The sequence below is a fragment of the Nelumbo lutea genome, chromosome 3, assembly GCF_056320005.1.
Source record: "Nelumbo lutea isolate HS-2025 chromosome 3, American lotus-T2T, whole genome shotgun sequence".
Taxonomy (NCBI): domain Eukaryota; kingdom Viridiplantae; phylum Streptophyta; class Magnoliopsida; order Proteales; family Nelumbonaceae; genus Nelumbo; species Nelumbo lutea.
In genome coordinates this window covers 15,110,353-15,125,220 of record NC_142686.1, presented here as the reverse complement: position 1 = coordinate 15,125,220, position 14,868 = coordinate 15,110,353, and the positions used below count along the sequence as shown (strand labels likewise).

At 34.9% G+C, this 14,868-nt stretch overlaps 2 protein-coding genes across 4 annotated transcripts; both read right to left on the bottom strand.

Moving 5' to 3' along the window:
* Positions 1-1,921: 1,921 nt before the first annotated feature.
* LOC148863125 (ARM repeat superfamily protein) lies at positions 1,922-9,214 on the bottom strand. 3 transcript variants are annotated; one of them, XR_016110322.1, is made up of 10 exons: positions 8,883-9,214; positions 8,142-8,264; positions 7,639-7,836; positions 7,298-7,376; positions 6,702-6,847; positions 5,303-5,416; positions 3,621-3,752; positions 3,220-3,266; positions 2,807-2,920; positions 1,922-2,267 (listed from the first exon to the last, which is right to left on the bottom strand). XR_016110322.1 is itself a non-coding variant. In XM_088979672.1 (9 exons), exons 1-9 carry the CDS (start codon positions 8,934-8,936, stop codon positions 2,217-2,219), a joined length of 1,011 nt encoding a protein of 336 aa, XP_088835798.1. In that variant the 5' UTR covers positions 8,937-9,214; the 3' UTR covers positions 1,922-2,216. The 3 variants fall into 3 exon arrangements, 2 of the variants coding, with proteins under 2 accessions (XP_088835798.1, XP_088835800.1); XM_088979672.1 differs by lacking the exon at positions 3,220-3,266; XM_088979674.1 differs by lacking the exons at positions 3,220-3,266; positions 8,883-9,214 and adding an exon at positions 8,517-8,714.
* A 4,661-nt stretch (positions 9,215-13,875) lies between these two features.
* On the bottom strand, positions 13,876-14,868 carry LOC148863124 (antimicrobial ginkbilobin-2-like protein). Its single transcript, XM_088976254.1, has one exon. It carries the CDS (start codon positions 14,866-14,868, stop codon positions 13,876-13,878), a length of 993 nt encoding a protein of 330 aa, XP_088832380.1.

Sequence of the window (14,868 nt, the reverse complement as noted above, 5' to 3'; positions counted from 1 at the left end):
TGTAATGTTTCAAGTTGGTAGATGAATAAAGCCTTTGCTTTGGGCTTCAAAGAAAACAACTAATACTGATTTATTAAATTAAAATCATAAAAAAATAATTATACTTAAATATCTATAATAGTATTATAAAGATGATACTTGCATTGATTTTGATGATCATAAAAGTTAAATTTGATATTACCATTTATTTGTACATTTGCACACGTGCTATTATGCCCTTACACTAGTTGCCTTTAGGAGACAAGCTGTCGAAGTTGTGGTTTGCAAGGATTATCGGCATTAAAACAATTCCATCATAGTATCATGGTTTTTGAATCACCATTGACCCGGATGGTTGGACCATTTAGCTTAGGAACTGTTCAAGCAACTGATTCCATTTTACTCCAAATCCGGTCTTGACAAAAAATCATTGAATCAATCAATAACCCGTTGATCCAAGTGGTTGAACCATCGACTCATTCAATGGATACATCCATATTCAAACTTTATTCATTAGGAATGTTAACTGAACCTTATCCATCAATTTAGTTAGGGTTCCTATCAAATTCAGATTATATTCAGGTATTGAAAGTCACAAATAAATTAAACTAAAAAAAATCAAAATGTTATATATTATTCATAAACGAACTAAAATTGATTCCTATTTTGCATATCATAAATTAAATAGAAAATAACATTTTTTTTGAAAGCCCATAGGCTGCTTCATTAATCAACATCTTTCATGAGTAAACTATAAGAAAAGTAGAGCTAGTCTCAGACCAAGTACAAGGTCTCGAGATAAAAAAAAAGGACATGTTTTACAAGACAATGAGGCACGTTATTACCTATATGATGAACGGAGAAGGAAGGATATACAAATTCATGCAACTAGCTCTTGCAATCGGCAACAATATGATGAAGATATCAAGGAATTACAGCCTGCTAAACCAAGAAGAGCTTGGCAATCTGCTGTCCATCAATCCTAACTGGAGAGCAAATAGGAGTCCTTGAAAGTAGGATTATCAATGAATTTCTAAAATCTGATACCCGATTCAATTCAAAATCCGATTATTTCAGTTTTGGATGTTATAAATTGCATCCGATTAATAATTGAATTTAATGGAAATTTAACCCCATCCAATCGTCTAATAAATTATGTATATATGGAATTATGGACATTAAGTATAACTATATAAAGTTTATAAATGATAAATTTAAAGTGTTATGTTTACATATATTTATTATACATATACAAGCTAAAAATAATTATATATTTTTTAATTTTGTGGTCATTTTAAACACAACAAAATAATTGTAGGTTAAATTTGAATATGGTCCAAAATCCTACATAATAATCGGATTCGTATGTACATGTTGATCTAGAGGCTTCATAATCAAATATAGAAGTAGATGCAATTGAAACCGATCCAAATCCAATCATTTAAATTGAACAAATAAGAATAAAATCCACAATCATCTACAAAAGCCAAGCCTAGAGTTATTTATGCTCTTCAAGTACTCCAAGCCATCAAAAATAAAACCAGGGTTTTGTTTGAAGAGAAACATAGCATTATGGAAACAATTAATGAAGATGACAATCTTACTTTGATAATTAATTTCCAAGGACCTAATGGATATTAGTTTTCTTGCTTTTCCAGATCAATGGATGGTCTTATATTTTTTTAGTTTGTAGAAGTGAAAATACAAGGTAAAAATAAAATGTTAAATGCATCTCTTTCTTTCTTTCCGCCTTGTGTCTTTCAGGAAGTTCTGAACCTTTTTAGCATCATTTCCTTTTAGCTAAAACAAAAGGTTTTTGCCATGGCTGGACCACCTGCCATGGAAATTCAGACCAAGGGTCACTAGGTAAGGAAACCCCCGTAACATCGAATCGTTCAAAGATGCAAGAGTAATAAGAAACCTAAGCAGTACTACCATGATCTTGGTAACAAATAATACTAGAGTTATTCTTCTATTTTTGCCCCTTGTGAATTTCAAGTTCAATGTATCAATAGAGTACAAATCAAAGTTTTGTTTTGGAACATCCAAAAAATGTCATTTTACTTCATTACAACTACCAATATAAATTTCCTTGGGTACACGAAGCCTGCTGACCTCCAATGAAACTGATAATTAAAAGCTATCGCTTGGGTTTTAATTAGACACGATGGCCTTTGCAATTAGCCTGAAATTCTCTGAAAGTGCTTAAAATCTTAATTTATTGAACAACCATAATGCTACTTCAGCGTCTGAGCAGGTGTTTCCGCAATCTCGCTACCTTGAACCAGCTGGCAGATCAAAGAACAGGAAGATTGCATTACTTGAATCTAAAGTGTTTAGTTTCAAGCTTCAACAGAACCCGTTAGTAATAAAATTGCTAAAAGAAAATGAGAGAACAGAGTTGAAAAGAAGTGCCTGACAGTAGTGATGTAGGACCAGGTTGCTCCTAAGGCCAATTTTGCTAAAAAATAAGATCCATTTGGTCAAATCACCTAGTCATGTTATCTGAGTCTCCCCTCCCCATCAGGTTATAATCTTGAGCCAGACCTTGAATGTCGAACTTGACATGGTAATTGCAAGAGAATAACCTCGTCAACAGGGGACTCAGCTAGAAACCGTAACGGTTTTGTAAACAAATTATAGTCATAGTTTTTGATAAGCAAATTAGTCATATCTCCAACTTAGGTGCCTTTTAAGTTCTACAAAACCAAGTAAATTTCAACCTGGCCCATCTTAATTGTTCTGCCAGACTGGCTGAGTAATCAACCATTTGGTTGGGCTTTAAAAGGTTTTCAAAGAAAAGAAAAAGAAAGGGAGCGTTCAATACCAAGGAGCCAATTTGCTCATATGCTTCCATTACTTTGGGGTCCTCCTCATCTTCATACCCAACCTGCAGTATACGTGGACCATTCACAGACCATAGAGCTCGTCGACCTGCCTCCTGGAAGGAATTAATATGGAGAAATGTGAGTCAAAACACTTAAAGAGTAACAGATTTCATGAGGTGAAAACCGCACTGAAAAGGATAGGAAAATAGAGAAATCTAATTAATCCATCCATCAGGAAATATAACATGCAATGCTTTTCTCTTTCCAAAATCTATTCATTCTCTTTATTGTACTAATATCCAAAAAGAGGTTTGTTTGTTTTTTTAATAGATAAAAAGAGATTGTTTTCTTGAATTAGCAAAGCCAAGTGACTTCCAATATAAGCATTTACAAACAAGACCTGAAAGTTTACCGGAAAGGCCAGTTTGCTTCCATTTCTTTCAAGTTAGTTCCCATTACCTGGAAAAGTTACCATTTTGCCCTTGATCACTTAAAGAGCAAGTAATCATGTAAACTAAATTATCACTTTACGTGCTACAAATTTTTGGGAAAATTAAAACTAAAATCCTGAAAGTTGGAAGTGACAACTAATAGAAACTCTAATGGAAAGAAGTCCCATGTATTCATCCCGTTGAAACCAAGGTAGTAAATGCATTTCTGTTAAACTTATGTTCTATAAGATTCTAGTCAAATGGAACTTCAAATATCACCAAGGGAACAGTTCTATTGGATATCAAAAGTACGAAACATGATCCATGGGAAATAGTAAATTGGACAACAATAAGTACAGATGGACTGATATTACTATCTCACCTGCAAAGCAATCAAATAAATAGCTTCTAGTGCTTGGACCCTGAGATCTGGATCATCCACTGCCTCTCGTTCGATTGAAAGTGCACTCCCAAGCTCAAGTGGCATTTTTGATGTGTCCTGTTCGCTATAAACCTGAATACAGCTCATCAGATAAAGTACAAAATTACAATTGGAGCACTTAAAATGTGTGCAACACGTAATAAGTAAAGTGAGCATGTATAGAAACTGGAAAATAAGAAGCAAAGAAAACTGGAAAGTAGATCAATAATTATGAATTGGTTAAAGTATAACAAGATGCCTGGTTTAGCTTTCAAACAAAATTAAGGGAAACCAACTTTAATACAAGAGAAAGAGATGCTCAAAAGCTAAAAGTGAACAAGTATAGACCATTAAATATTAGTAACCCAAACATAATGCAATGTTGACTAGATTCCTACCAACAAAGTAGAATTACTTGGAAGGGCAAAAAATATCATGCCATAAGTCGATAGAGAGAGGGTGCCTCACATATCATGCACAAATGGCTGAAAGTGAACAAGTAAACCATGGAAATGTATCAATTTATGTTCCAGGTATATTTCAAGTTTAGGACCCGTGAAAATGGAAAGCTTCAGGGAAAATATTAACAAGGGAAAAGTGTTGGAATGTTGGATGAAACTGATTGCATGTTGTGCTCAGTATGTCTAGAGATAGCCAACCATTTATTTATTCATTGCAATCTCCCCATATAGAGCAAAAGGCAAAGTTGCTTGGAACTTTGGAATGAAAGTATACTTCTCAGCTACCATTAAAGCTCTTTTTCATTAATGGCATTTGAAAGGTTCTAGAAAATGAGATAAGTAATATGAAACACAATACCTTTTTCAAATTTTTGGACCATTTGGGGACAGAAATTCTCACATCTTTGAAAACAAGAGCACATAGCAGAAGTGATTGAAAGGAAGGCCGTGGGCACTCTAGGTTCTTAGCTGTCGGTCTATAAGGCCTTCAGAGGACTAGATACAATTCATTTTCGAACTTCAAATAAAATATTCACTAGCTCTAACTCTTGAATATATGCTGTTATTACTTGTACATTCCCAATGTATAGTGCCTTGCTGTACATGGGTACTAATCTTTTCTTCTTTTTTTTTTCTCTCTCTTCTGGCTAAGAAACAGGAGACCAGAATGTTGGGTGAAGAGCCTCACATATGCAGCAATATCTTATCCTTTTTCTTCTTTAGCAATAAGGCAATAACTAGATAATTTTATTACAAGAATGCAGCAAACTTTATTTTAAATAATCATTTCCAAGGTTAGAAGCAAAGTAAGTCATTAACTAATGGGTGCGAGAGCATGTCCACAACTGTCAACAGTGCATTCCTGCTACCATGCTATGATAGAAGTCTGTCCTGCAAAAGGTCTATTTCCAAAAAAAAAAAAGATTGATTTCAGTCTTTGATGACGGGTTTGAATTTCTGTATCAAACTCCATTAAAAGTTCCTTTACTACCCAAATATTTAACTAAACTTTTCTAGGTTTTAGACAAGCAACATAAAGTTGAGTTGGATGGAAGAAGGTGGGCAAAAGCAATATTAATTTTCGGAATAAAGGAAATGAATCATAACACTAAGGACGTTCAAACAACAAGCTATGGCTTTAAATCACATAAAGTTCAACAGCAGCTGCCAATGGGGAAAAACCTTCTTTCCAGCAACAGGCAGAAGCAGAGCTGGCCAGAGAAATTCTGACATCAAAAGCAAATTTTGTAGCTGCTTCTCAGCTTCAAAACAGCAATTGCGAATGGTCCCAGAAACCTGGAGAAAATGTGCTTCCATCAAAACCAATAACATATACCAAAAATTAGAAGGAAAAGAATATATGTCTCACACTTCATAGTTAGAAGAGAATATTCATGAGAGATCAATAAGTACTAGGAATAGCAGTATATAATATGCAGAAATTTGAAAGTCACCCACATTAACCGAAAATGAGCAGAATGGGGTCTCAGATCATGTGCCCATAATTTGACAATAGATATGGCACTGAACAGAACGATATAGTGAAACAGGATTCAAGTAGCCAACCCAATATAGTTGGGACAAAATAAGACATAGATTTGGGGAGAAGTGGGACACCTATATCATATATTGGGCTTTTCTGTAGTCACCATATAATGTAAATTAAACGTATTATTTACACAGCTTCTCATGTAAACCCGTCTTACGAGAATTGTGGATGCCTTCAGGTGTTACTAAAGTAAGAGTTTAGAGGTTTGGTTTAGCCATATCAGAGTTAAAGGCTTCAATCAGTGAGGAGAGAGACGTCTTGTTATAAGTAACTGTAACTGATTGTATTAAAGAGAGGAGAATATGTAATCATAAGAGTGTAAACCAAAAATGCAAAGGTGTTGAATGGGGATCTATCCTAAAAAAGTATTAGACATAGTTATAAGTACTAAGAAAAGAAACTCCCCACATCCACTCTAATTTATGCATCAACAATTGGACCGGGTTCTATAGAAACCCACTAAATTTGTACTGGCATCTATGATATGTTATCTCTAATTTTGTTAAGGTAATGGATAGCCCTCAAAGAGTTCTCAAGCAGTCCTTTTTCTTATCTAATGGCATGAGCTGAATCTCCTTCAAAAATCAAGGAACAGGAATGCGATTTAAAGTGATCTCAACCTACAATTAGGATAGAGTTTCTAAAAGTGCAGGTTATAAGACAAAACTAAACATTTTGAACAAGCACTAATATTACACCAACGAAGTGTTGGATCCTTTATACCTCTTCCTTCATTTTGTATAGGTTAAAAAATTAAAAAGAAAAGAAAAGAGAAGAAAAATGAAAGGAAAGGAGAACACCAGACCTTCAGCAAAAAAGGCTAAAAAGGTTTCCACTCGATAAACCTTTATGTTTCTATAAACTTTTACTTTGTACTTCTATACAACTACACAAAGAAAATAACACAAAAAATGGCTACTAGTTGTATGTACCCAGAAATAGAAACACAAAATGATAACAAGCAAAGTCAAAGAACTTAAAGGCAAATTAGTTTGTGATATCCTGCCACCAGAAGATACTTCTCAAACATACCCCCTTTCTCCGCAATGGACTTGCTGAATCAAACTGTCGAATAATTTGTTTTAAAAGTCCTCTCTTAGGGTCCAATAGAATTTTCCTTCCTACTTCCATCTTTGAGATGTTCACAAGTATGGAAGCAACATGTTCAAAGGGATCTTCTGAAACATATGCAATAGAAGGAAACAGAAGGTCAGACCTTAAAAATAGGGGACATAATTACAGTAATAACAATACATTATGAATATTATGTGAAGGTGTTACTATTTTCCTCTTTTTGGCCACCTGGTGGTGGGGGCTTCAATTGTGGCATCACCTCCTCACCTATGTTAGGTATGATAGATCCCAAATGTTGCCAAAAATTTAATAATAGGAGCAACAAAAACAAGAACGGGAAAGAAAATAACCAAAAAAACAGAGCAAGAATTCAACCAGGCATATTAAACTAATTATTAGTTCAAGGTAGAATAACTTGAGCCCCAGTCCGAAGTATGAATCCTTCTTGAGACAACGAATGCAAAACTAATTATTGTTAAAATATTACAAGCACTAAAATAAATAGAGGGGTTATCAATCAAAAATAGGAAAAAGTAAGGTGCCATTAAATATACCTCTCATTTCACTTGATGAAGAACAGAATGATCTCACAAGCTTCATAACATATAATCCTTCTATTTTGTCATCTCCGGTCTGAAGAGCATGAAATCATAATACAGCATGTTCCCAATTAAAAGAAATAAAAAAAAAAAATTGCATATTGTAGATAACAAGAGCATGCTCCTGCTGCTGTCAAAATTGAAAACATATTCATACTCATTTCTTATCTTGGCTTATAAGGTAAGGAGCATTGAATACTGTACTTGTTAATGTATTAAATTTTAAACATGCTTCTGGTACTAATTACATGAACGTTGGCAACATAGCATGAACTTCGGGAAATCAATAACAACACCTGAAGAAAAGATGCAATACCCGCATCCGACTGTGTAAGATTAACTAGAAGCATAATCAATAATCGAGCAATGCTGCAATCTTGTTTATATAGCATCTCCATAGCTGTTTTAATCATCCCCATCGCAACCATCTTTGCTGATAGCTCTGAAATTTGTGAAAGATTTACAAGAGCTTCAGCTGCCCGCTCTGAAACATCCTGAAAGGTTGGCAACAAAAATGAACCCTTGTAGGTTAAAATATTATTTTGACAGTTCTTAAAAATATAAGCAATGGAACGTTCATGTAATGTTAGTTTCCTGCACCATGGCTCACTAATAGTGACTTTATGATTAGGTAGGTTGGCGCAGTGGCTTTCTATCTTGTAAATCTTATTCTTCAGTTATATGAATATGTTGTCTTTAACCTAAAATTGCAATGCTTTGAAGTTCAGTTAACATTTTCTCAATATAAAAGAACCTCACAATTCCTTTTGGAAATGAAACAGGAAGCAGCTCAAAGCACCTTCTTTTCACCTAATAGACGGGAGAGTGAAGGTAGCAGAATCTCCGAGTAGCGTGAAAGAGACAGCATGCCATCATCGGAACCAGTTAAATCCCGAACTATATCAACAGCTGCTTTTTTTATCTGTACATCCTTTTACAATTAGTGCAGTAAAAAAGAAAACCCTACAATCATAAATCGATCATATGAAAAATGAATCATATAGAGATTCGTCCGCCTGGTCAGAGATACAAAATGAATATATCCACTTCAATGAGCAAGCCATTCAAATATGATTTTTTGACGATTAACGTTCATCTAGAACAGGTTCAGCGGTTCACATAAGCCTTCTCAAAATGAAACATAGCGGCTAAGTAAAGACGAGAACTGCTTAACTTCAAAATTTCCATAGATGTTGAAAACATAAGCCTCAATATAAACCAGAACCGGTTCCAGCTTCTATCTAGTGGATTCGATGAACATAAGCTTCAACGTTCGTGTCTGGACTATCAGGGTAAGGTAGGAAGTCTCAAAGTCAGCCTAATGTGCTCATGTGGTGGACATTTCATTCCAAATGCAACCTAACTTGTATGGGTTCTCTCCAATAACTGGTTAAAATCGGTAGGAGTTCTAATTAAATGGATTTAGATTCTGTAATTTTTTTACTTAAACCATGAAAGAGATTGGTCGGAGAATAATCAAGAAAACACAACGGAACTCTCATGGAATTAATTGATAAACTCTTGAGTAACAGAAACTTACCTGTGGGGAAGGACATGATAGAAAGCCTAACAATTCCTCGAGCTCCGTCGCCATTGCTGTTACAGTGTTCTTTCGGTAATAGTAGTATTTAACTGTATTTTAGTCCCTTGGAACATCGGTTTTGAAGTGGCCGAAGAGACGAAAAGATTAAAAGATATTATATCATAAATATTTATATGTCGTTGCTCATAGCTCCGTTGTCGTCCAGCCTGGTTAAGATATCTGGCTTTCACCCAGGAGACCCGGGTTCAGATCCCGGTAACGCCGGAGTGTCACGGTCTGACACATACTACCCCCGTAACAGGTGTGCGACACAAATTTTCGGGTTGTGGAAGGATATTATTAATAATGTAGTTTGAAAACGTTTTATTTTTTAGACTCCCTGCGCTAGGTGTGTAAATGATTCGATGCTAGTTGGTCGAATTCGGATCATCCTGTTCGGATTTTCGGAACGGATCGAATAATAGGATCCGCTTAAAAATCGGGTGGGGTTCGGATAATTTCTATCTGATGTATATTATATTTATAGTATACATATATATAATACATATATACGTTATTTTTTTATAAATTTATTATATTATTTATTTTTTTATAAAAGCATGTATATATATGATGAAAATAATTTAAAAAATATTTGTATTTTTGTTTTTGTGTTATTTAAATTAGTATATTTAAATTTTCTTTTAATAATTTATTGATTTTTAAAGAAAAACAAGCTGGATTGGATCATATTCGAAGACTTGACTTACTGATAGGATTCAAATCCAAATCGAGTCCTACCAGATTTGATCATATTGGATCCGACATGGACAATGTCAGATCGAATTTGAATTACCCTAATTCAAATATGATTTGATCTGTTTGCATCCCTCGCTACAACTACAACCCAAACTTGTTGTTAGGGCCTTAGGCCGTATTTGATAGTGGAGTAAATGCAAATATGTACCGTGGAAATCAATCACACGTAGCGGTGATCATTCAGTTTGTTCGGTTAAAAACCGAACCAAATAAATTGAAATTAAAAAATGAAAACCGAGTTACAATAAAACCAAGATAACCGAACTGAAATTATTGGTTCGGTTTTTAGTTAAAGACCAAATTTAATTAATATATAATATTATATATTATACCTATAATATATATTATGACATTTAATTTCATTATAATATATTAAAATATAAATATATCATATTATATATTATATATTATATATTACATACTGTTGGTTAACCGAATTTCTAAATCTGAAAATCAAACCGAATTACCCAAACACTGAAAAACCAAAACTGAAATTTTCGATTAGGTTAATGGTTTTAAGAATAATGCTCACCCCTAAATCACACGCCTGTTTAGGTGAATGCAAACGGAGACCGGATTAGCATACCCATCTGTATCCATTTCATTTGATAATCAACAAAAGGTTCATACTGGGCATGGCGGAAGAACAATTGCAGATTATCAGACACATTTTTGTTGTAGGTAGAGTCGCAAGAGATCGACTGACGATAGGGAAGGTAGACGTGAGGTGACCGTTGTATTATATCCGGTGAGAAGAAGAGAGGAGATGAAACAAGTTTTTATTTCGATAGAGAAGAAGGGAAAGTTTTACATAAATTTTATTGATGTAAACTTTTCATGATTTATATTAACACCTCTACCAAATGGAGTGCAATAGGGGTGCAAGTTCACAATCGCAAAAAAAAAAAAAAAAAAAAAAAAAAAAAAAAAAAAAGCCTTAGGGGTGCAAGTTCAATGGGCCGATTTTTACCACAATCCAGATCCAATCATAAGAATTGGGCCTGAAGCCCAAGTCGAGCCCATGTCCGAGATCAGGTCTGAAATATTCAATCTAAACTTGGTCCACAGTAAAATTTGATGCATTGAAGTTAGGCCCAACTCTAGGTCAGGTTTGGGTTAATCAATCAGCACACTAGAAATTGATAATGTATGTTTATATATATATATACATCATTGACTTAGAAATTACCTTATTAATTGTTTTTTTTTCTTTTTTTATTATTTAATAACATCACAATAAATTGACTTGTTCGATTAGGAAGAAAACGCGATTCCAATTGCTTTTTTCTTGTCAGCGATTTGAAAATGCTAAAGGTTGATCAGCAGAACCTATATATAAAACCATGTTTGCAATGATTAAGGAGATTAAATATAGAGCTTTTGTGGTACAATGTATGAAGTTTTGAATTAAAAAAAAAGGGGTTTCTCTTTACTCGAAGAAATAATTAGGGTTTTTTCTTTAATGTTTTCTCCTGTTTCTTTTGTCCTCTTTGTCGAACTGATCAGCTAAATCTATTTTTAATTTTTATATTATATAAATAAAAGTATAACGGGAGGGGCAATCAGCCTCACCTGTATGAGACTTGACTGTTGTAGATAAATAACGTGTAAAACAGTGAATGGAAGAGCACCCCATCCCACACTAACACTATGTTTGGTTTGAAGGAAAGAGTAGAGAAAGGAAGGGAGATGCAGGAAAACCTATACCAGATTTATAAAAGTTTCTCTTTCCTTTCCCTACTTTTTCCTTTAAATCAAACATAGCCTAAGAGAGTACAGGAACAGGCAAGTTGTTTATTGTATAACTTATGTGAATACCAAAATCACTGGAGATAGAAAGTGATTGTTGTGTGTTTTGAGTTGATGATCTGATCAATCTTCAAAAATACATCATGGACAATACCCAGATCTATACGTGAGGGTGGCAGCTTTACATGCTTCGGCATGTAAAGCTCCACATGCTTCGGCATAGTGGAGAAGAAAGTGGGGACTTTGTTTGTAAGCTAAGAGTAAATAATAATATGAGTAAAATTATCCAAAAAATTATGATAATGACAATTTAAGAATTACAAAATATAATAACTGCAACAATAAAATCTTTTTCAAATATATTTGATGAATGCTCAAAGTTTAAGGGGTATTTATCGCAGAAAAAAGTATAGGGGGATCTTAGTCACTGACCTCATAATAGAAGGTCTTTATAATTTACCTAAGAAAGAAATAGTGAAAAGATACACTTGACCCTAGGCTGCCTAGCTCAAATCATCACTGAATTGGCTACTTGGCCTCGATCAGACTCCGGATCCACTGGTTGGTTCTAAATGACGACCAATATACCCCATTTCTTTTCTTTTCCACCACGTGTAAAAAGATTAAATATTTGATATTTCTGACTATCTTACAAGTATTGTAAAAGTAAACATTTCAAATAGTTTACTCAGAACGAATGCGGTAGAGATCGTGCTTTCCAGGTTTAACAACTTGGGTTGGGACACGGTTACGAGTAGAGGTTTCAACTTTATTAAGGATAGGATTTGGTAAGTTGGGACACCACCTAAAAGATTCCCAGTTCTCATAGGTGGGACTCAAATCAGGTGGGGAGATTTTTTTGAAATGTGTATATATCCCCTCCCTCCCATCCCCAAAAAGGGCCAAAGATCCTTACAGATTTTTTTTTTTTTTCAGTTATATTGGTAGACTCTTGCTTGGTTATTGATTTATTGTAGGCTCCAAAATTTAGGATTAAATCGGTTTACATTTTAGACTCTAAAATATGACTTCTAATATTAAAAACTGAGGTTCTCCTAGGTAAGTTGGTAATAGATCTCCCTTTTTTTGCCAAAAAATAAAATAAAATAAAAACCATAGTCCTAAATATTTTTAATTTCCTTTCTGGTCTTTGTTTTTTTTTTTTGGTAGTTGTGGCGGCTGTTTCTAACCTTTTTTCCTCCATGCATGTTTTTTCTGAGTCTTGATCTCCTGTTCACACAAATTCTGCCCAAGTCTATCTACATAAAATAGCAGTCACATGTGGAAAACATCTCATTCTCCTACATAGTATTACATATGGAGTGATGTTCTCATTTCACGGGGATAGTGTATTATGGGTAGATGTGGGCAGAGTTCTTGTGGGCAAGTGATCCTGAGTTGTTTTTTCTCAACCTAAAAAAATCTGTTTCATTATTTTGTAATATCTTTTCACTTAAATTTCTGTTCATCTCTTATTTTTTATTTTTCTGATAACCAAACACAGTTCGTTTCTACTATGATAAGGAATTTAATAGCCTCTAACAACTCAACATCTTCTTAATTAAAACCCAAGGGCTAAAACCCTAATTGTTGTTGTTTTGTAAAAGCAAAACCATACATGCACACACGGTTCAAAATATCCATACACCCCAATATGTGTTAGTTTAGAAGGGGTGTATCAATACTTTAAACCTTGCATTATTTATTTATTTTTTATTTTTTAAGTTTCACCTGGGCTTTTTTATACGTTTTAGTTTTCCTAAAAAAAGTTTATTGAAAACACCCTTTCAATAAGTGCATTAGAACCAAAAAGATACTGAATATTAGGCATACTGTATCTAAATTTTGAACCTTGCATAAACATTGACTTATACCTTCTTGGGAATATAATCAGGAAACCTGTAGAATATAATTATGTCTTCCGTGTTTCAATTGCCTATGCTTACTTCTTAATTTGTTATTGATTCATTATTTTAGCAATATAGCTGGTATGATAATTTTGCATTTCCTATATATACATTGTTCTTTCATATTATCTCATTTTGACTAGTTTGCAAGTTATTATTCTTGGCTTCCGCCATAATAAAAATAATCAAAACAATCAATTATAACTAAAAGCTAGAAGAGTGAATGAACTTGCTTTTAATTAACTTGTCCTCTTCAAAATACAATCGACTCAGTCAATTTACACCTTAGGCCTTGTTTGTTTCCACCTAAAAGGTTTCGCTTTATTCCGTTTATTTGGTATTTGGAGTGCAATGAACTAAAATGAAAAATTAAAGCAGAATAATGTAAAAGTTGAAGAAAAAAAAACCCAAATTTTGCAAAATTCTCATTTGCACATTGCACTCCCATCCATTTGTATTAGTACATGCAAATGAAATTGCATTGCAAACAGACAGTGCCATAATAATCATCACTAAACGTACAATCACCAGTCTTTTCAAGCCACGACTTTACATTCTACTTTGTCACCATTCTCAGTCCCTGCTATGCCTACCTTAGCTCTATTCACAACCTTTCTTCTCAACAACCAAGCTCCCAGAACAAGCCCACTAAGACAAGCAACTCCAACAAACCATCCCCAGGCTACTTTGACTTTAAGACCCTGCCAACCATTACCGTTTTCACTCTCATCATAACTCACGATTCCTGACCAACCACCGGAATCTGACCCACCGGCATAAAACATTTGACCTGAGAAGAACTGGTACGTCTCAAATCGAATTACACAATCACCAGCTACAACAACCCCTCCCTCCCTACCACCACAGCACTCATAAAGCTTTTCTATTCCCTTATCCATACAGACTTCACACTCCTTCAGCGGCACTGACCGAATGCATTCCGCAAGCGCGTAGACCCTACTGCTGTTGGCTCCATATAGAATCTTTCCATTGAAAAACCCAAGATGCGAGGGAAGACTGATTCCAGCTCTAAGCTGCAAGAGGAGAGTCTGAAGGGCCAGTTGAAACTTAGCCCTGTCCATGACATAAATCTGGCTCGACTGGGACGACACTGGAATGCCAATTCGGCGAGAGAACTTGTAATGGTTGTAGTAGTGAAGGTAGCAACCGTCAAACCAAGCGGTGACAGCCTCGGAGCTCGGGCATACCCCGGAGATGGAGCGTTTAGCGAATCGAACACAGAGGGCGCAAGCTGTTGGGGAGAGATCGAGTCGGCACTGCATGAGCCCGTCAAATCGGTTTGCATTGAGACTCACAGTGGAGATCGCGAACGACGTCTTTGTTACTTGAGTGGTTAGATTATGGAGGAGGGCTTCGATGGCTTTATTGTCTGTTGAGGTGTTGTTGGTAGGTGGTGGGTTGCAGTTCAGAGCTAGAAGAGAAGGGAGAGGGGAGGCTGGTGAGTTGCAACAGTAGAGGAAGAGGAATAATGAGAGAACAAGTGAATCGAGAGAATGAACAGAATCCAT